Consider the following 22,581-nt stretch of genomic DNA (forward strand, 5'->3'; position numbering starts at 1 on the left):
TTTTCGTAGGGATCTAGTAGTTCAGTTGGTTGGTTACCTGAACTTTCACCTTGTTGGTGAAGATTCAAATCCCCACGTTGTAATTCCCTCCCCTATTTCCCCTTCGCCTACCCCCTATGTAATAATTAAAAAAAAAAAAAAAAGAGATATTTAACAATTATTAAGTAATTTTGACTCAAATTTGAAAAAGTTTTTAGGGCTTATGCCCCAAATGAAAGCACATATTCTTGGGACTTAAGCCTAGGCGAACACCCAAAAGGTTGGGCCTCACACTCCATGATACTTACGCCCCACCAGTACGCCTCGATGTGTTCGCCCCGGGACTCGTTCAGAAAATGCCTTTTAAAACACTGATCGCACTAAAATTTCAAGTTATATAATTTCTTTATTTCTTTACAGAGTTCATCTCGACTCATTAACCTGTTTAGGTTATGTTTTATTTAAAAATTTTAAAATACTCAAATGTTTTGATGGTGATATTCTACTAGTAGTTGAGATTGGGTGTGCTCAACTCCAAAAATTTCGGAAGCAAGCAATTTATTGGTGAAAGTATTTGGAACTGTAATCTCAACTTTCTTCAGGTCTATTAGTTACTTCTTTTCTTCAAGTTTATTAGTTACTTTATCCGTTCATTTTTACTTATCCACTATACTAAAAATAAATTTTCATTTTTACTTGTCCACTTTAACATATATCAAGAGAAAGAATTTTCTTGTTTTACCCTTAATATTAATTGTACATTTCTAAATCATTTTTCAAGTTTATTGAGATTATACACCAATTAACATGAATATTATAGTAAAATAAATACCTTCATTTATTAATTGTTAAGGGTGTGCAAAATTACACGTGGACAAGAAAGGGAAAGGAGGGAGTACACAATGCTAGTTATAAAATTAATCAATTTGCAAGAAACTATTAAGAGTGGATGATATCTTCGACTCTTGTACTTTTCTGCTTTATATAATCCAAACTCTAGAGCATAAATTATAATATATGTCCTGTCTCTTTTTTTTTTCGTGACTCACGTAGCTTATCCATTCAGTTAATCTTGCTCTTAAATTTGTTGTTTTTTGACTATTCGTCTAAAATAATGTGGGTCAATATGACCCAAAAATAAACAATTCCGGTTGTCTAATTTAACATTAATCTTGGCACTCCCTTTCAAATTTCAACAATGCAAATTTAGCCAATTTGACAAGTCCTGGATTGTTCATTTCTCTCTAGAGCAATCTAACTATCTTTTTTTTTTTTTTTGGATTAAGTGCAATAAGATCTCTTACTAAGCGTGTAGTCCCTCAATTATTATCACCTCTTTTCAACAACAGAAATGAAAAAAAGTCATGCACATTCTTATTCAGACTTTAACTACCTATATAATTTCAGCAGCTTGATATTCATACTGTAGAAAGAACCATAAACAAACAACGGTCCAGAATTAAGCATCTATGAGTTCAAAAATATTTAAGTTTTTAGTACTAAACTAAACTCATTACATGGTTAAGTTACATATGAACCCCGTATCCAAAAGCTACATATTCACTAGCAGTAACTGCTGCATTCTCATGTCATTTTCATATTTTCGGTCGTTGCGTAACAGTTACCTAATGCAGCACGCAATTTTAGCCACCTATCTTTCCTCCTTAGTTGTTCTTGTCCTTTTTGGTTTTAACAACAACCCCCCCCCCCCCCACCACCACCAACAACAACCACCAAGTCATAATCTATAGCTTCAAACAACCAATTTTAGCACTTACGGATGCTGAAATACCAAGTAGTATTATCTGATAAAAATCTACCCCGAAAATTAACCCCAAATAATCCAGAATAACAACGGTATACGATAAACGCCATTTATGTACAAAGTATAAATGTTTCCAAGGGAGATAAGTTATTATCCTGTTTCAAAAGCAAATTCTTCTACCCTATTAAATCAAATACTGTACATTTCTCCTTGTATGAACAGGGGACTGTGCCAGAGCTAAAACATCGCACCATCTTGATTGCTGGCAACTCCCTTCAATCGTAGTGGAAAGCTTTCGTATAGGTCTTTGAGGGCTGCATATAAGGGTTCTCCAGCCTTGGGTCTTTCTACCGTTCCAAGAAGAATGTCAGCTGTAGTGAGGTAAGGATCCCCATAGAACTGGAGATTAGCATCCATCCGTGTTGTGACAACATTCCCCTCAAGTGAGACTCCCACAAATGCACCTGAAGCATACAAATCAAACCCAAAGGAATTTTAAGCGGAAGAAGTTAACACATTTGGCTGCTCAGCCAAAAATATTTACAACCGCTAGAAATACATATATTATACATTTGCTGGCTATTAATTTGGGTGGGCTTAAGAAACAATCACAGTACTGCTGATAACATCCACTCTGGCAAGAGATAGCCATCACAGAGAACAAAGGCTACATTACCTTTACTACAACTGTAAGTATAGCATATGCCAGAACCTTTCTCTCCAGCTCGAAGATCTGCCTCCACAACTCTTCCAACTGGACCAGCTGCAGCACTGCAACCAGCACCAAGAGAAAAATGCATGCGGCTGCAAAATGTTTTCACGGCCTTAGAGTCATGTAGCACAATAATGAAGTCCGTCAACTCGCCTCCAATCTATAAAAAGACAAAAATCAACCTTTAAGAGTAAGGATGAGGACAAATTTGAAAAAGAAAAAAAAAAAAGAAGCACAAAAATACAATCCAATCAACTATTCAGTTGATTTAGGAGAATAAGTTTCATTCATTTTAGTCCGGCTGAAATGGATCAAATCCTTAATTTAAGAAGAACAAAACAATGTTTGTCAATTAAGATAAAACAAAATGCCGATGATATGCCCATGGACCATTTTGCTCCCCTTCAACATAAAAGACCTTCAGACCCAACCTTTGTGGGAAACAGAAAATGAATCTAATTAAAGGCAAAATGTAATCACTCAATTCAACTGAATTCCTAGCATAACTGTTCAATATTATCTGAACTGACCGCATTCTCAAAACTGAAGGAGACTGTCATTAGCAAAAACCATTAATTTAGAGTATACCTGTGCACCCCATCCCAAACCGGCTGATAGTATAGCAGACGGTGCAGACCACGAGCCATCAGACCTCCGTGCAACCACCAGGCCAGAACCAAGTTTATAAGTAAGAAGCATCCCAGCTTTAGCAACCGTTAATATTGCCAGACCTTTAGCTCCTTTTAAAACTGCACCAGGTATGGACCTCTCAGGATTCAACCGAGCAACCTGTGCATTACAAGATTTAATCAGCATTACAAGGTAGAAATTGCATAGTGGGGACAGCAAGTCAATCACAGAAGAATCTGAAAATTCTGATTGTAGAATCTTCTAGCACTACCATTCTAGTTCCAACATTAAAGGAAGATGAACGATGGGATGTCATGATGAGCTCTGTGTGTGACTGAGTAGGGATGGAAATTGGGGCGGGGTAGGGCAAACCCTTAATGGAGCTGGGCAGGGCAACACTTAAACGGGGCAAGGTGGGGCAAAACTTGTCTTTTGAAAATTTTAAATGGGGCAGGACAGGGCCAGGTTGTAATGGGCCTTTGGCCCATTCTTTAATCTGAACTTTGCAGTATGGTTAAAAGCGTCTCTAGTGCCTTAGCTACCCATAGCATTCTGCTTCACCTTAATATGGCATTTGACATTATTTTGAATGCATTTATTCGGAAGAATTCTTACAATTTTACATTTTGTACTTGTGATAATCTGATAATATAAAAATGTATAGATATTAAACATAAACACTTTGATGATAATATAATATGTTCCTTATATATAAGGCCATTAAAAATATATCAATGGATTTTTGGTTGCAATTCGGAACTTCAGCTTGAATGTGTCGCCAAGGCTTAAAGGTAAGTTTTACAAAGTGGTGCTTAGACCTACTTTGTTGTATGGGGCAGAGTGCTGGCCAATCAAGAACGCCCACGTTCAAAAGATGAACGTATCGGAGATGAGGATGCTCAGATAGATGTGTGGGCATACTAGGAGAGATATGATTAGGGATGAAGTTATACGGGACAAGCTGGGAGTGGCCTTCGTGGCGGACAAGATGAGGGAAGCGAGGCTGAGATGGTTCAAGCATGTGAAGAGGAGGTGCGAAGATGTGCCAGTAAGGGGTTGTGAGAGGGGGGCTGTAGCAGGGGTTATGTAGAGGTAGGCCGAAGAAGAAGGGCAGGAGGAGGTGATTAGACAGGACATAGCACAGCTTCAGCTGACTAAGGACATGACCTTAGATAGGAAGGTACGGAGGTTCAGGATTAGGGTATAAGGTTAGTATGTAGCTGTGTGTTGTCGCACTTTGTGTGGGAGACGCAGGGGTCTAGCCCCCTCCTTTTCTCCTTTTTTTGACATTGAAAAAAAAGGAGGAGAAAAGGAGAGAGGCCTAGACTCCTGCCTCTACCACACGAAGTGCGACAACACTTAGTAGTATTCTTTAGTTATCGCATAGTTTTTAATTCTTCGATGTGTACTACTATCTGCATTTGTTTTGTATGTTGCTACTTTATTGTCCTATTTCTTAGAATCCTGCCTAGGATACATTTCTTTAGAGCCGAGAGTCTACCTCAAACAGCCTGTCTACCCCCACACATGTAGGGGTAAGATCTGCATACATCCTACCCTCCCCAGATCCCACTTGTGGAATTACACTACGTAAACTGTTGTTGTAATTCAGAACTTCAGCTCGTTAATGTTTTGTTTCTTTTCCTCGTGAAAATGTATTGGCTAGTTCTTAATCAATATAAGCTCGAACAGAGGGAAAAAACAATTGAAGGCCTGAACTTCCTGATTCCAACTAAGCAAACCCAAATAATTAACAAAGCAAAGGAAGTAAGAATTTTGTTGTGACCATATCCAGTACTTTCACTACACTACAATGGGGATCTTATGATTATTTTACAATCCTAATTATATTTGTCTGTTCAGTAGTACTTTAATCACTGAGGTTAAATAATCTAACCAGTAACACTGACAGACTTAATTTGACAGATATCGTATTCTAGGTTAATTTTCCAATGATTCAATAATAAAAAGTAATAAAAAATTAAAAGACAATACTCATCCTTCGTGTTATAATCATAAGAAAAGCCAATAATATTCACAGATTCACTAATACGCAATCCTTTATGTTTAAGAATAAAACAGCTTTTTTGTTAAAAAGACTAAGTATTATGGGAAAAAATGGACTATCAGTTAAAATGGGGCAGGGCGGGCAGGGAAAAAATTGGGAAAAATTTAGAAACGGGGCAGGGCAGGGCAGGTTAAAATCTTAGCAGGTCAAGGCTTGCCCTGCCCCGCCCCATTTACATCCCTAGAACGAGTGAAGAGAGAGCAAATTTACAATGAAACTAAAAAGGATCATCAATATCCACCTCAATAGTAACAAAAGGTACATTGCTGATTCCTGAGGTTAAAGCCAAGAGCATAAAAAAATAGAAAGTTGTAGTAGTAAAGAGAATAGACCTGTGCGTACGTCCTCAATGTGTTTGATGACTTGTATATCTCATACTCCATGGATAAACCCACTGGAAGGTTCAACCAACCTCTTGTACAAGTCCAGTCCATAACATCATGCTTTGCAACCTGCACAGCGTTGCTAATGGTGTTGATGAGCACACCTTGCACTGGGTCAAGCCTATCATAGCAGGTATCACACACTCTCTGGGGGTTCTTCTCCCGAAACTTCATGGGTAACAGGCACCTCCCTGTTGTGCATGTCCTACAAAAAACCCCTCCACAAAACCGACAATGATGTCTTCCACGAGTGAATGCTGTAAAAGGCGCAGTGCATTGCATACAAATAGTTGTTGAACTGTCTGGAAGCCACTCTGGAGGCTCAGATTCCAACACATCCTTGTAAGCGCTGTAGTTAAATGCGGTTGGCTCAACCAGTGGTGGAGCACTTGGTGTGTAAACTGACGAATGCAAGAAAGTATCTCCATTTGTGCCCGATCCAAGAAACGAAACATTAGAACTAGGGAACTGTGGAGTTGCATTTGAAACCTGACCTTTATTCTGCCCTGTAACAATAGCAACTAGCCCACCCAAGACATTTCTTAAATTGACCTCAGGAGGACCACTTTGTGGCACGAAGTTATAAGGGTCATTACCAGAATCATAGCCCCTATCCACTACATCATCAGATTCGATCGGTGGGTACCCACATGGATAACTTTTTCCTGCAGAATGGGAATCTTCTGGGAGTCTTCCCCATGAATCCTCATCAACTTCGTCTTCAACAAAATGAAATTTCGCATTGTCCTTTTCCAAATTAGCAAGCGAAGAATACACAACTTTGCCTTCAAATTTCACCATGGTTCCAGCATAATCAGTATAACATATCAACAACAGATGGGCTGCAAATAGGTATCATGACATCAGTCAAAAGAAAATTTAACAAGAAAGTTCAGGAAGAACCATAAAAATTTTAAAACTCTGTTATCTGACAAGACGCTCATGGTAAACACTTTAAAGATCGTCCAGTTGCCCCAAAATGCTTATCCTGCTTTACATGGTGTAAAGAAATGAATTTTAGGTCTAACTCAACCCCAACAGCTAGCTCAAGAGGTGAGGATTGCCCGAGACATATAAAGAGACTATCCATCCCATAAATCCACGATGTGGGACTCTTCAATACCTCCTCACGCCCAAGGCTGGACATATGGAGAGTGGACAATGTTTAATATGGGGCCAATATCGAATAACAAGAATTGGGATAATGTATCTTGGGCCAAACTCAACGTCAAGCTAGCTCAAGAGGTGAGGATTGCCCAAGCCATATAAAGAAACCACTCATCCCATAAATCCTCGATGTGGGACTCTTCAACACCACCACATCCCTCTCCCCATCTCCCCCCACCCCACGCTCAGGGCTAGACATCTAGCGTGTGGGAAATTTTTAATATGGGGCCAACATCAGGTAACAAGAATTGGGATGGGTCTTGCTCTGAGGGAAAGAAATGGATCTTCAGCCTAACTAAACCCCAAAAGTTAGCTCAAGAGGTGAGGATTGTCCAAGCCATATAAAGAGACCACAACAACAACAATACCCAGGAGGATCCCACAAGTGGGGAGGATAGAATGTATACCCCTGCCTTTGCGAGGTAGGGAGGCTGTTTTCGGTAAAGAGACCACCCATCCCATAAATCCTTGATGTGGGACTCATCAACACATGGAAGGTTTTAATTTTTTTTTTTTTTTTTTTTAAATACCATAAAGAAATTTCTATTAGAACCGCTAGCTCTTTTCTTGATTATTTTTAGCTCCTCTCAAGAAATTTATCCTCTATTCTATTCTTTATACACTTTTACCAAAAATTATATCGCCGGGCATGTTTCTACAGATTCTTTTAATAATTGTGGCAGGCCAAACGCCAACAAGAAAATGTGTAGTTTCATTAACAATCAAACCAACTAAACCTCAATCCCAAACTAGTTAGAGTCTGCCCCCAATTCCAGCACTGGTATATAAATGAACTTATTCACCAAAATCGGATTCCTTCCAGCCAGAAATGAGAAGTCAATCATTGTTGAGAACATTAAAAATGAAAAATTAAATCCCAGAACCAAAATACTAAAAAGCATGCAATTTTATAGCAAAACATACACAATTAAAGCTACAAAGACTCCCAAATAGCAAACCGCAATTTAAAAAAAAAAAAAAAAAAAATTCTAATGTTTGGCCATAGATTTTGGATCAGATTTTGAAAATTTATCTTCAAAATATTTTCAAGTTCCAAAATTTCACTTCCACTCACAAAACATCAAAAAATTCTCCAAGTAAAATGCATGTCGAAACACAACTTCAAGTTCCAAAAACTTAAATTTTCAAGTTTCAACTTCAAAATCTATGGCCAAACAGAAGCAAATAATTCACTAGCTAGATAAAAAACTTCAACTTACATAATTCGATTAAGCTGAATATTCGAATTTCAATTTTATGTATACCTAGGGTTATCTCTTATACCAAAAAAAAAACTAATACACACAAAGACAGAGACAAAATTGAATATTGAAGAGATAAATAATCAATTATGGTGGAATTCGATCAGCAGAAATAAAAAAAGAGAGTAAAATTACCAGATGTTGTTTGCTTGGTGATGGGTGTAAGTATTTGCAGAGGAAAATAAGAGGTTTCTATGTTCCGTGGGTTTGCGTCTTTGCTTCGGAATACGGATGGACACTTCCAACATTATCAACGCCCTCTATCTTTTAAAATAAATATTTCTGTATTTTGTATAGTTTCGTGATGTACATTCCAAAGGATTTTTCTTTCTTTTTTTTTTTTTAATAAAAGAAAAGAAATTTTGAGCCTAGTTTAAGGGTGTGTTTGGTAAATGTTTTTTATCTTTCAACTTGCGAACCAAACACAAGAAAATGAATAGAAAAATTACTTATTTTTCAAGAAAATATTTTTCGTCATACCAAACACACCCTAAGATACGTGAACTGCAAGTACACCAATTGGTCGCAATATAAAATAAAAAGGCTAGATTTACCCCTCAATGATTAGAAATAAAAGAAAGAATAAATAGAGAGATTTTTAAATTTAATCTTAACTGTCAGTTTGACACTTTAATTTTTTTAGATCAATAGAAAAAGAAAGAATACTTCGATTCTAAGAGAGATATTTAAATTTAATGTTTTATTTTCACACAACTTTGAGCGCGTGAAGGCCCTTAAAATTACGTTTTTACTTAATTTTGTGCACCTCCACCTTTTTTTTTTTTTTTTTTTTTTTCTAATTTTTTTCCACCACCATCCACAATCTTATCACCGCCGTAGATATATCATTCAACAACCTGTTGAAAAAAAAAATCAACACCCACAATTTTAACTCCATCACTAAATTATCAAATAAAAAATATACTGAATACTAAGAAAAGAAATTAAATTTAGATTTAATGCCCATAACCACCGTATCTCCATCACTATGAAAAATCTATTTTCTAACATAAATAGAGATTCAATTCAGATTTTGAATTTCTAGAAATAGTATTCTGATTCAGTAAGAGAAACAATTCTTATGTTGTTTGTATTGATAAAAATGATCTGAGCCGTTAAATGTAAACACATGGCAGAAAAAGGTCAAGATCAAGACAAGCGAGGATTTTTAAAACTGCACCTAAGGAGTCGAAACAATGTGCAAACGACCAGACTTTGTTCCGAACATACACGATGCGTTGTGAATCGGAGAGTCATCATGTGCACCCAACATATGGCAGTTGAGGATAACCCTTTATCCTTGTATATTCATAGGTTGATGATATATCCCACTTTAGAGTCGGCGATCTTCATGCCAATAACGGCTATTAAGTGCATAGAGTTTGAGGAGTTAGTTAGCTAGGTCAAACCTATATGTACTCCCATAATCCTTTATTTGTATTCTGATTTTCTCACCTAAATGTGATATTACTTATTGTTATTCACTGCGAATTCCTGATTGTTTACGACATCCATTTCATCATTCGAGCAACTTGTTTTAACGTTGCAGGAGATTGAATAAGAATTTATTTCCCTTTTAATTAGGTTATTTTCGATTATTCTTTACTGTTTCCCCGTTTCCCCTTGTCTTTCGTTATTACCTAATACTAAAGATTTATAGAATGATTGAATTAATTTTGTTGCTATATACTCCTTTCAAACAAATTCGACTGATTTTCCTAATAAATGAATTTTACGCTAAACAGTTTGACGCCCTCCCTTAACAATATTAATTATCCCATGCTCAACCATACCAATACTCAAGAGTTAGCCATATATTTCTCTAAAAAATTAGGCTTAATGCATATGCGGCCCCCCTGAACTTGCCTTTTTTATTTTTATTTTGACATCTCAACTAAGTGTTGTTCATATTGAACTCCTGAACTCGTCCTCAAGTGTGTTTATCAAATCCCCTAAACCTGATTTTTATTAGAAGCAAAAATTAAATTGGGGAATTGAAGGTGGAGTAATATTTTAGACATGTGGTAAGCTATTCTTTAGGTCATGGATATGTCGGTTTCTGCTGGTTTTGCTCTTCCACTACCAACTTAATTAAGAGCGACTCTTTTTTCCCTCACAATTGCTGATAATCTTAGCTAAACGATGACATAATTAAATTAGAATATATATATATATTAGCAAGTTGCTAAATTGAAGATGGAATAATATGAAAGTTGGATTGTGTTTGATAAACACACTTGAGAACGAGTTCAGGGGTTCAATAGGAACAACACTTAGTTAAGGTGCCAAATAAAAAAAAGTGACAAGTTTAGGGTGCCGCGTATGCATTAAGCCAAAATTTTAATATCATATTACTACTTAATATAAGTGAGGATCCAAGTTTTTTGCAGTCCTTACAAAAAAATTGATCCTCTAATGTTGTGACATGTAGCTTTCCTTTTGACTTTTCTTAGCCTATTCTCATTTTCCACTCTTTTTTTTTTTATCCATTTCTATGTGGGTTCCTAAAATTGTGGTATATTGATATTTATTTATAGTACTTTTTGTAAATCTTTTTTTTTTTTCATGGTACTTTTAGCTTTCATATTTAGTCCAAATAAATATTTTTTTTATATAATTAAGAAGATATTAATAGTCTGATATACCAATTTATCATTAGTTAGATAAGTGAATTTTCACACAACTAAAGAATCACATTAAATGGGCACTCTTTAATTAAGGTGATTTAAGTGAGGATCCATGAGTTTTGTAGTCCTCACAACCTCAAAACTTTCATTTTTACCCCATTTTGGCCTTTATTTACATAGTTACAGATGTAATTTGGTAAATTTTAAAAAATTTGATGACAATTATACCCTAAAAAGCGACAAAGGTGGAGGACACTTGACAACTATCAAGAATTTTTTTCAAAAGTTAGGGGCCCCAATGTTTTCTCATTTAGATAAGTTAATTTTTATATACTATCAAGAAATCATAGAAAATTGATAATATTTAATTAAGGATAATTTAGTGAAAAGACTTTTTAATTTCTAGGTATGAGTGATTTGTTGGAGCCAAATTCTTTGTTCCAATCAAAACATTTGTTAGGTCTTACTTTATAGTTAAACATGCCCTACGACATATGTTCCTCTCCATATGCTTCTCTCTATTAAACATCCAACATTTTGCTTCTTTAGTGATATCATATGTTCTTACAGATACAGAAAGTAAAAAAACATTAAATGACATTGTTTAATGTTGAAAATGAAGGTAGAGTTATCAGTCAAGATTAGATTATCTTTAAGATCTCTTGTTTGATTAACCGAAAATTAATTTTTTTTAAGCATAAAAGATATATGAATAACTAAATTGATTCTCGAGGTTCATTTTATGAATTTAGTTATTTATTGAATTTCGTCTAAACTAAGGTTAAAAAACACATTTGACTAGCATAAAGCCTTGATACGTAGAATAATGAGTGAAAAATAATAAATATCAAAAGAAATCTATTTCTATCTATAAATAACAACCGCATGCTCACAAATTCATAAAAATATAAAAATAATTTCCAATTTATGATCTTCGATGAGTTGTAATTATCATACTTTATAACGTTAGTTTATAGAATATCGAATTACTTGCGCCCTTTTGGTCTTTGCTAATTTTCCTACCAAACTTATTTTCTCATAAATATTTTTCTGAATTTTTTTTTTCTAATTATATGACGAAAAAACTTTAATAATTATGAAAATTATAAACAAATATGATTAACCTGCAATTACATTAAATTAATTATGTACTAAAAAAAGTGACAATTTATACTTATTTGATAAAACTTATATTTTGAGTTTAAGCCCGGGCCTCCTACAAATAGTATAAAGGAGAATCCCCATTTTTTGTAGTCCTCACATTAATTTTTTATCCTTTTTTACCATTATTTGAAATTTTTATGACTTTAAAAATTGTCACACATTTTAGTAAATTTTAAGAACTTTTAGGGCTTGTTTTATGCCACTAAAAAAGATGATGTCATGGAAAATGTTAACGTGGACCCCACAAAGCATATTACATATTTGAGATTTTTATGTGAAAATATTATTAAACTTTTTTCATATATCATTGTTAAATACTGTTAAAATTTATCAAAAAAGGTAACTAATAGCCCTTCAATCGAAAAATGAAATCCGAAGTATAATAGTTAATTAATCAGATTTTACGTGCGCGCACTTTTAACATAAAATTATCTAATAAATTACTGTATTAAAAGAGGAACTATATTATTTTTATACACATTCTAAAAATGTTTGAAAAACATTGTATTTAAAGAAATATAATTTCGACACAGTAATAATACTAGACAATTGCAAAAAGTATATATATTTTTTTACTATTAAAATATATTTGTAAAAAATCGGATAATATATTTTATATAATTTAGGAGTAAGAATTTTTTTTCATGTTAAAATTGACTATTTTGTCCTAAATTATATAACATATTAATACTTTTAAAATTTATCAAAAATGTAACTAATAGCCCTTCAATCGAAAAATGAAATCCGAAGTATGGTAATTAATTAATCAAATTTTACGTGCGCGCACTTTTAACATAAAATTATCTAATAATTTACTGTATTAAAAGAGGAACTATATTATTTTTATACACATTCTAAAAATGTTTGAAAAACATTGTATTTAAAGAAATATAATTTCGACATAGTAATAATACTAGACAATTACAAAAAGTATATTTTTTATTTTTTTTTACTATTAAAATATTTTGTAAAAAATCGGATAATATATTTTATATAATAGGAGTAAGAATTTTTTTCATGTTAAAATTATCTATTTTGTCCTAAATTATATAACATATTAATTATCCGGTATTTTGCAAAATATTTTTGGTAAAAAATAAGTTAGCCAATATGAGTTCAATTCAAAGAACTCAAATGAAATTAATTTAACATATGAAAAGCTCAATTTGGATCATCGGGGACTTAATCTCAAAAAATTAAATTAGAAGAGCTTTCAATTATTGATTTTTTTCCTAAAACAAATCTAATATATAAACTAAGAAAAATGTTTTCCGTTAACATTTTAGAAGTCTTTCGACAAAGTCAAACTGATGTTACAAGAATAAAGAACTAAGAGCAATTTTTTTAAAAAATATCTACAAATTGAATTTTTAATGTCGGTTTGTGCCCGAGCTTAGCACGGGCCAAGTGACACTAGTTATATTCTTAAGAAAAGAATTGTGAACTCGAAAAACTGATCATTCTTGACTTTGCTGACAGATGAGTTATTAACTTAGGGTCATTTGGTTGCTGGTTAGAAAGTGAATTATTCATGTATTAAAATCAACATAATTAGTACTATATTTGGTAGCATTTTAGTTGCTATGCATAAAATTCAACACACCAAGTAAAGGTGGTTGGTTGCTAGCCTATAATCTCACATACCTAAAATATATATATGAGTTACGAGTCAATTTATGTGTTATTTTATACGGGATAGAAAATAAACTAACTAATACATGAATCACCCGAGCATAACTAGTTCCGACGTAACTTTAACCAGCAATCAAACGAATTGCTATTCAAAGCTTAGCCTTCATTAAGGGATCGTTTGGTTTGCAAACAAATTATACGAGAATTGTAACGTTGGAATAATAATAAAATTATTTAGTGAATATACTTTTTTTTTTTTCTAAAATCTCCAGGGAAGTTGGTCATTGTTAGCATGTACAAGTTCTCCAGGTTCTGAAGTAAAAGCGCAAAATTAGATTTCAGCATTTGTTCATTTTAAAAGAACAAGAAGCTCCATACCGCAACAACCCGTGATAAAAGATTTACCAGATGGAGTAGCTTCTTAACATCAAGAGATAATTTGGACATGGTGAAGGGAAATCAAGACAGCTATTTTCTGAACATGAGTACCATTTCAAATTCAAGATATTGAACACCAAGTGTGGAAGAAGATAAGTCAAAAATAATAAAAGATCATAGTTTTCTCTGTTCATACACGCATCTTCTTTCCCGGTTGTATTTCACCGTCCTCGAGCATTTCCCCTTTTTCCTTCTCTGCCTTCTTTCTGGTGAGTATTTTGTTTATCTTATGCAGCTCATTGGTAAGCTTCTGGTCTTTGTTTTGTTTCCTCGTCTTCCTACCATCCTGCATCTTCACTCCAAACTGGAATGCAGCTTTGGGCATTGCTTCCTTCTGCTCATTGTACGTTGCCCACTCCTCTTCTGTCTCAAAGTCCCATCGATGGAGCCGACCCTTTGCCTGTAGAAAAATATTCTTATATCAAATACTATGCATCACAACATGGCTCTGACTGATAACACCAGATCAGAGAAATCTTGCAGTTGATTTTTTTTTTTTTTGAAGCTGGTAACTTAAATTTTGCAGTTGATTTCTCCGATAAGTATTATTCATCAAGTATAATTATAAGAAATGCAAACTATTTGTAGTCTTGTGAGGCAATTAATGTTTCCCTAGCACAGCATGTAGGTTAAAAAGGACAGGAACAGGGGTAAACCAAGGCATGGCATGTGCAAAAGTGGACTTAATCTTCAGCAAGAACAGAATATCACTTACGCGTCCACCCATGTCCATTTTTGACAAATCAGCTTCATCATCACTGTCAACAATCTCACGATTATACTCTTGGTAACCAGGATAGCACTCTGAATAGCTTTCAGAAATAAAGTTAGGATCCTTCTCTCTGGCATCTCTCTCTCTCAGTTGTAGAAGCCTCTGATCATCCCTCTTGAATACGGACCCTAGCCCTCTATCCTTTTCTTCTTGAGTCATAATGTTTGGATCCTGAAGAACGTTAACACCGGCTTGCATATCATAATTCTGCTGGAGATATTGCTCAGGGTAAGCCAGCTGCTCAGAATACTGATAATCTTGCCACTCCGGTGGGTAAACACCAGCTAGCGCTTGTGCTTGCACTGCATCATATCCATTCTGAGCAGAGCAAACATATTCAACAATCAAAAGATGAATATCAGTTGCAATACAGTAAAAATTCATGCTTGACAACTATGAGAAGGACAACCAACTTCAGCCGTTCTCCGGAGAAATGTAGGACAATGAATGAAGTAGGCAAATTTTGTCATAAATTATTAAGCTTTTTTAACAGGAACGGTGTAATCTGCCTTTAAAACTCAAAACTGACTCACCGCATGTTGCCAATCATGAGAAGGCTCAGATGGAGGTACTGGACCATAGGCAGGTTCACTGAAATATGAGGTCCTCTCTTTGTTTCGAGGAGATTCTTCCATGTCCTCCGATACAGGGCTTTGACCCATATCTACAGCAGGAATGGAGTAGTCAACACCTTCCCCTATGAAGATATCTTCTTCTTCAGGTCTAGCAACAGCAGGTCCCTGATTCTCTCTTCTTTCTGAATGGTTCTTTTTAGGAAGTTGTGCAGATGGAGGCACAGTTTCTTTATTGTTTTGGCTCTTTGGCGCATCTGACTTAGATACTTCGTCATAACGAGACATAACTTCCTTCCCTGCACAATTAAAAACTAGTGTCAGAACTCAAAACAAGGGAACTAGAAGCGCAGCCCCTTATCAATGAAGAGATAACCCCCCCCCCCCCCCACAAAAAAAAAAAAAAGGAAAAAAAGAGGCAAAAGGAAAAACCCAGCTCTTTATAAATGAATAGGAGACAAAATAGATCCAAAAGCCCAAAGGAAAGTAAAAAAGAAGCAAAATAAAGTTTGCACCGGAAACACACAATAAGAATCCAGAGAACCAAAATACTTTTGATTAGTCTCCATGGCAATACAGTATAAATTACATATTACCTTTATATCTAGTCATCAACTACCTCCAGACCCCTCATGACATTTCCTGTACGTTTCACCCCGTGCCCCCCGTATCAAAGAAGAATAAATCCCACATTCTATCCCGCCTACAAACATTCTACTTCCTTACAGGAAACCAGGCCTAAATTAGCTTCCTAAGCAAGAACATTAATAGGTATACCAAAAGCATGCAGCGGCACCAGTCAGAAATTAGAGAAAAGGTTTCCATAAAATAAACTGGATATATAAGATTCTACATCACATTCAGACTCTGAGTAATTACTTTCAGAAAATACAAGTAAAAGTTTAGAAGGCATGAACGCTAAGCACCTTTGCCATCTTTTTCCTTCTTCTTCTTCTTGAGAACTTTTCCTGATGATCCAAGGCGGAGATAGGACATGATTTTAGCTATTCGGTCTAGAACAGAACCATCAACACTCACTGTAACCATTTCCTGGAGAACATAGGTGAGGTAACCCATTTAGATGGAAATTTCAGGAAGAAATTGCCTGACAGTAGTGGAACATGGGGGAAAAAAATACCTCAAGGACCGGACAGTCAGCTTTGCTTCTGTGTAGAGTGGTAGGAATATCATTGGAGTATCCACTCTCCTGCCATACACACATCAACCAACGTGTGAAGAAAAAAAAAAGAGACCATGAAAGAAAACATACTCACAGTAAACGCAAGTGAACAAAATCGTTCACATCTTTTTCACCATGCAGATGACACATCAGATCACCAAGTGTTTATTATTAAAATAATGCTACTCCGACAACACGCTTTCCCCCTTCTCCCCAGAAAAAAGAAAGGCTTCAGAATATACTTAACAAGGACAACACTATTCATCATGGCCATACAAGATAAGCTCTAATTTCCCCTCGGTATTTTCCCTTCTTTTAGTTGGAAGTGTGGTGGGGTAAGATAGAAGCTGTATGGATACAATGATTGGCCCCTCGGGAACATCAACAGCTAACTGCAGTTATGCAAAACAAAAACTATGATTTGATATAGAAAGTAGAAGCTTCTCAGCAACCCACCACAGTCCACAAATACAAATTTCTTTTACTATTACATCTTATGGCTATGAGCACTATAAAAAAACTCAACCAATGGTCTGTGAAACAAATTCCTTTTCAGGCAAGTAGAAGCCTTAAAATCATTAACATAGAGGAGAGGAAGTATAAAAGGAAAACATACCATATTAAAAATAAAAGCCATCCGCCCGGGAAGAAACATTTCATTGGTCTTTATAACAGTCTGAGGCTTGATTATCCATTGGTACACTGACTGCAATGCGAAGCTTGCTAGTCACTCTATTGAAACATAATAGCACCACGCAACAAATATAGATACTTGAGACTGAAACAATTGAAGGAGCTAATGCACCTTGGCAGTTGCAGTGCGGAATGACACTTGATGATCTTCCTTTGAACCTCTATTAGCAAAAGAGATGAAATAGAATAATTAGAAGAACAATTATCCAGCACCATTGCTTCTTAGACATGGTGTTTAAAAGAACAATTCACTATACATGCTCATTACTTCGTAAATACACAAAAAGATATTAGCAGAATCACACACAAAACTCAGATAGTGGCCATAAGTCAAGGGTAATCAATGGAATATCTATAGGAGCATCTACAAAAGAACCCCCTATCTGAAGCTACTGTGGTAAGCCTGGAAGCTAAACATGGATCAACTTTATTAGATGAAAATTACATCAACGATTCCAGAAAAGTTGAAAGGCTCTTGGAGTGTCAGTTACTTATGCCTTGGCTTTGAAGTCAAGGAGTCATGCATCCAGTTAAGCAATAAAGTAACCGGTACTTACCTAGGTTTTCCTTCAAACTCATCTCCACCATCTGGCTTCTTATCTATTTCACTTCTCACTTTGTGAAGTAAAGCATAATCTAACCCTTTAACCAAATGTGTGTGTTCCACATCACCTGATACACGATCAGCCAAAAAAATGATTAGTTACCTCAAGAAAACAGCTAAATCAAAATATAACATATATCAAGAAAGCTAGTGAACTGAAATTAGCTACTCATTTCGGCATACAAGGGGCTAAAATTTTAAAACAATTTTCTTCGACAACCACAAGTGAAGCTGTCTTCCTTAAAATTAGCCATTCTATAATCTCTTTTCTCTTCAACTCCAAATGCAAGCTGGAAAGTAGAAATACTCTATGGATGTATTGTTATGCTAGAAAATGTTTTCTTGAAAAATAAGTAGGTTTCTTACTTATTTTATAGTGTTTTGGTAAGCAAGCAAAAAACATTATCCCAAGAGCATTAATATGTAATCTAGCAAAACACTATGGAGGTGGGATGGGGTTGGGAATGGGGGTTCGGAGGTGGCAGGGGGGGGGGGGCGTTGGGTGGGTGGGGAGGAGACAATGAACTTGGAATTTCACTTATGAAACTTGTTTTCCCGACTTCCATTAGGGAAGTCATTTTGCTCAATTTTAAGGAACTTGCTTTCCTAGAGAAAATGTTTTCCAAAACATTTTGACCAATCAAAAATAAAAATTTGGAAAACATTTTCTGGAAAATATTCTCCTCCATACCTAACACAACCTATGTTCTGCAAAGAAACATCAATTAGCAGAGCCGACTAACCTCCAAGATACTTGCTCTTCTCAATAGACAATTTCTGAGCATCAGCAGACCTGTGAACACATAAGTTTAAAACAAGAAATTTAGAACAAAATTACACCTTCTGGTCCACTTTATAGACAGCTCCTGAAGGCAAGCCCGGAAGCAACTGTACAAGTTACTACTTTGGTGACCTAGGTCACAAATTCAAGGCATAGAAACTGCCTCTTTGCAAAAAGCGAGGACAAGGGCAAGGTTGTGAACCATAAGCCCACTCTCCCCCCTAACCTGCACTAGCCCAGGAGCAATTCGTGCTGGGGAAAGCCCCCTATATAGATAGTTCTCCCTATAGCGGATGGACGAAAAAAGAAAATACAAAAAAGAGAGGAAAAAGGGTAGAGGGCTAGTAAGTAGTCGAGAGTTGTCTAGTTTTCCTTATCACTATTCTTAGCATTACTCACATACTATCTTGTTCTTCGATTCTATTATTACCTGTTGTTTCCTTTGCTTCGGTTATGGTACTATGTGTTGTTGCTACTGTTCTCTTCTCCATTATGGGTGTGTTTGGTATGACGGAAAATGTTTTCTTATTTTTCCTTGTTTGGTTGCGCTAAATATCTTGGAAAATGTTTTCCATAAAATTTTTGGGAATTTTCCAGATCAATAAAAACAAACCAATGCATTCCTACACCACTTCCACCTACCCCAACCTCCCACCCCGCCTAACCCCCACAGCCCCACCACAAGAAGTTGCACTCCGAATTCAAAAATCTTATAGTGTTCTGCTTTGAATATATGCAAATCCTTTTAAAATGACATTTTTCAACTTGCGTTCCAAACACAAGAAAATGAGTAGGAAACACACTTATTTTCCTAGAAAACATTTTCCTTCATACTGAACACACCCTACATCTACTGTATTTTCCTTTCCATACTTGATTTTATTATGCTTTACTTGTACCTTCACAAAGTCAGGGTAAGGTCTGCATACATCCTACCCTCCCTAGACCCCACTTATGAAATTACACTGAGTATATTGTTGTTGTTGCCTAGTCAGTATGGCTTCTTTACTACTGTATTTTCCTTTCCCTGCTTGATTTTATTATGCTTTACTTGAGTCGAGGGACTATCGAAAACAGCCTCCCCCACACACAAAGGCAGGGTAAGACTGTGTACACACCACCGTCCCTAGACCTCACTTGTGGGATTACAAGGCGGGGAATCGAACCCTCACTAACAAGGTGAAAGATCAGGCAGACAACCAACTGGGCTATTAATATTCCCCTTACATTGGGTATGTTGTTGTAAAAAAGAGAGTTAAAAGAAGGGTGTTGAGATAACTTACAGAAGATCAACATTGCCGGGAGGAGCAACAGCATGAAAAGCGCCTAATTCAGTGGGTTCATAATCTGGATTTTGATCTTCTCTTCTTTCTTTTGCTCTGTCCCTATACTTGGGTAGCTCCGGTTCCTCAGCCTTCTCTTCTCTGTAACAAACAATTACCAATTTACGCAGCTATTAAAATTTCAATTTAGATTTTTACACAACACATAAAATAGAAGAAATGAAAAAAGGAACGAACTTGTTGCGACGAACTATCTTTTCCTTGTGATTTCGCTTGTTGGAGGAAGACATGGTTGTTGAGAGCTTATTTCCCAAATTCAAGATTAGGGTCAAGCGATGAAGGTGCCTCTATATTGATGGAGTTTCGAAAAGACAAAAACAACCTTCCGCTTTTTCTATTTACATATATATGTAGTTAAAATACTAGTGACATTTGGCCCGGGTTTATAACATTAAAAGTTACATTTGTAATTACTTTACAATTATTTTTTTCACTTTTTTTATATTAAGTTATTGAAAAATTAGTTCGACAATCTTTGCAAACTTTTAACACAAAAAAACTTAATATTTAAATTGAACAAAAGTATTTAAAAATTGAACATAGATTTCTTTTGTCCTTACTTTAGACTTTCTTTTTACCTTCAAACATTTACATTACATAAAGTCTCTTATTTTTTGTTATTTGTTGAATTTTATTTAAATTTTAGATTTTTACAATTTCTTGAAATCCAACTTAGTTATAGCATATGTGTGATTAACAACATCCAACGTTTTCTTCCAAAAAGAAGAAAAATAATTTGATTCTAGAGACATCAGTTATATGCTACATTTATTATTTACTGAGATTTTGATGAGGTTACTTATAAAACAAAGATAACTTTTAAATAAAATTTTATACTTTACAATATTTGTAGATGTCAATTCATTTAAATTATACAAAGTATGTTGAAACTATGAAGAAAACTAATTCTTTTTCTCAATATAATTAAGATTTCCTTTTACTTTCTAAAGTTATGTAATTAGAAAATCACATTTTTTTCTTTTTTTAAGTTTAAGTGGAACATTATTTTATAAAATGTATATTTTCTCAAACACAAATGAAGCTTCAATGCTGTAGGATTTATTTAACCATGTTTCACTAGGCTAACAAACACTGTCTAACATTTTTTTACCCCCTCCCACACGCCCCCCCCCCTAAAAAAAAAAGAAAAACGATACTCAAAATCACAAAAAAAAACTTACTCCCTTTATCATAAGTTGTTTGACATTACTACTGCTTGAAAAACTAAAAAATTATTTCATTAACTACATATTTTCAAAGATGTTCTCAACATTTTTAACTATTTCATCGAGTTTGGATTATAGTTTCTTTTTATGTAATTTTTTAAAATGTAAATTTATATTAAGAAATATATTTATGAATTCATACCGCGTAGTCAGAGACGGAGGGAGGAAGGGTCAAGGGGGTTATCCGAACCCCTTTCGGCGGAAATTACACTGTTTATATATGGTTAAAATTATTTTGTATGTATATATATTAGACGTTGAACCCCCTTTGGCTTCTTTGTGTGTTTACTTTTTCATATTTGAACCTCCTTAGTAAAAACTCTAGCTTTTCCATTGCGCGTAGTACGCCTGATACTATTTTTTTGTAGATGAATGGAGTATAAGCTACAACATACATTGTTCATTATGTTATCTGTTACATCCCGTAGTTTTATATATTGAGATTCGAGCTACCTTTCAGGAGGTATATGAGATTATATGCGCTTATCTTATGATTGTGAGTGTCATGCCCTATTTTTAACGGATTAAAACTAGTTCACAACTTATGACTATGTTTCCTCTGGTTTTGTAAATTTTTCAGAGTCGCCACCTAATTTTAGGAAAATATTAGGAAACCATTCGAAAAAATCCAAACTCCATTTTTAGTCTTTTTTGAAACATGTAGATTACAGGTAAGGGTTTTATTTTACAGGGAGAGGTATTAGGCATCCTCGGAGCACATGGGGACGATCTTTAAACTTAGTTTAGTTAACGCTAAGGGGGATTATTTATCATTTATTATCACCTGTTTAAAGAATTGCGGAAAAAGAAAACTACTCTTTCAAAACTATTTGTATAAAAAAAAAGGTTTTTAATGTAATCGTAATTATGTGAATAAATGCATATACATAAAGGAAGTAGTTAATGCTAATGTGTGCATGAGAAAAATATGTATGACATTTATTTTATATAAGGATAGCATGTATAATATAGAATAAGGAGATGTATATTTTTATACGAAAATAATCTACATATGTGATAGTATAACCTAGGCGAATGCTAAAAAAAAAATAGTTATGACGACACGGTAATACTATATGTGTACATATAATGAAAATAGTATGTTGGTACACCCAATATATATATATATATATATATAGTTTTTGAAAGAGTACGTATGTATATTTTTAGAAGATGAGGTATAATATGATTGTTGTATATAAGGACATGAGATATATAATGTAGAGTATGAAAATGTATATTTTTTATGAGAAAATAATATATACATGAAGTATATTAATCGTATAAAAAACAAATATAGTGTAAAAGATATACTTTTAGAAATAGCCATGAAAAATATAATAATATGCATAAGTATCGTGATATAGGTAAGTACACGCATAATGAAAAGATTGATTAAAAAATAAGATAGTATATGTGTATCAAAATAAATACGTACCTTATAGTTCTTGTAAAATAACTTGGCCACTATACATAAGCCTAATATGACGTTTTTAATTAAACTCAAAGAATTTGACCTGCCCCATATGTTAGCATCAAATAAAAATGATTGCCCATGAAATATACTTCTTACCCTTTTGAAA

At 34.6% G+C, this 22,581-nt stretch overlaps 2 protein-coding genes across 2 annotated transcripts; both read right to left on the reverse strand.

Annotated features, from left to right (window-relative positions):
* Positions 1–1,818: 1,818 nt before the first annotated feature.
* LOC132039948 (uncharacterized) lies at positions 1,819–8,258 on the reverse strand. Its single transcript, XM_059430514.1, has 5 exons — positions 8,102–8,258; positions 5,487–6,379; positions 3,045–3,245; positions 2,421–2,616; positions 1,819–2,208 (listed from the first exon to the last, which is right to left on the reverse strand). The coding sequence occupies exons 2-5, from the start codon at positions 6,336–6,338 to the stop codon at positions 1,982–1,984; spliced, it is 1,476 nt and encodes a 491-aa protein (XP_059286497.1). The 5' UTR covers positions 6,339–6,379; positions 8,102–8,258; the 3' UTR covers positions 1,819–1,981.
* Positions 8,259–13,860: 5,602 nt separating this feature from the next.
* LOC132039612 (suppressor of mec-8 and unc-52 protein homolog 2) lies at positions 13,861–20,085 on the reverse strand. Its single transcript, XM_059430111.1, has 11 exons — positions 19,950–20,085; positions 19,713–19,853; positions 18,392–18,441; positions 17,602–17,716; positions 17,157–17,205; positions 16,968–17,057; positions 16,310–16,378; positions 16,098–16,221; positions 15,133–15,470; positions 14,543–14,917; positions 13,861–14,227 (listed from the first exon to the last, which is right to left on the reverse strand). Exons 1-11 carry the CDS (start codon positions 20,000–20,002, stop codon positions 13,958–13,960), a joined length of 1,674 nt encoding a protein of 557 aa, XP_059286094.1. The 5' UTR covers positions 20,003–20,085; the 3' UTR covers positions 13,861–13,957.
* Positions 20,086–22,581: the final 2,496 nt, after the last annotated feature.

The sequence above is a fragment of the Lycium ferocissimum genome, chromosome 12 (genome assembly GCF_029784015.1).
Source record: "Lycium ferocissimum isolate CSIRO_LF1 chromosome 12, AGI_CSIRO_Lferr_CH_V1, whole genome shotgun sequence".
NCBI classification, from domain to species: domain Eukaryota; kingdom Viridiplantae; phylum Streptophyta; class Magnoliopsida; order Solanales; family Solanaceae; genus Lycium; species Lycium ferocissimum.

Coding starts and splice junctions, on each gene's coding strand:
- LOC132039612 (XM_059430111.1), bottom strand. CDS start 20,002: ATGTCTTCCTCCAACAAGCGAAATCACAAGGAAAAGATAGTTCGTCGC. Junction 18,442..19,712: donor CCCGGCAATGTTGATCTTCT/GTAAGTTATCTC, acceptor ATGTGTTCACAG/GTCTGCTGATGCTCAGAAAT. Junction 14,918..15,132: donor CTCATGATTGGCAACATGCG/GTGAGTCAGTTT, acceptor TGCTCTGCTCAG/AATGGATATGATGCAGTGCA.
- LOC132039948 (XM_059430514.1), bottom strand. CDS start 6,338: ATGGTGAAATTTGAAGGCAAAGTTGTGTATTCTTCGCTTGCTAATTTG. Junction 3,246..5,486: donor CATTGAGGACGTACGCACAG/GTCTATTCTCTT, acceptor TGTAATGCACAG/GTTGCTCGGTTGAATCCTGA. Junction 2,209..2,420: donor TACTTACAGTTGTAGTAAAG/GTAATGTAGCCT, acceptor TGTATGCTTCAG/GTGCATTTGTGGGAGTCTCA.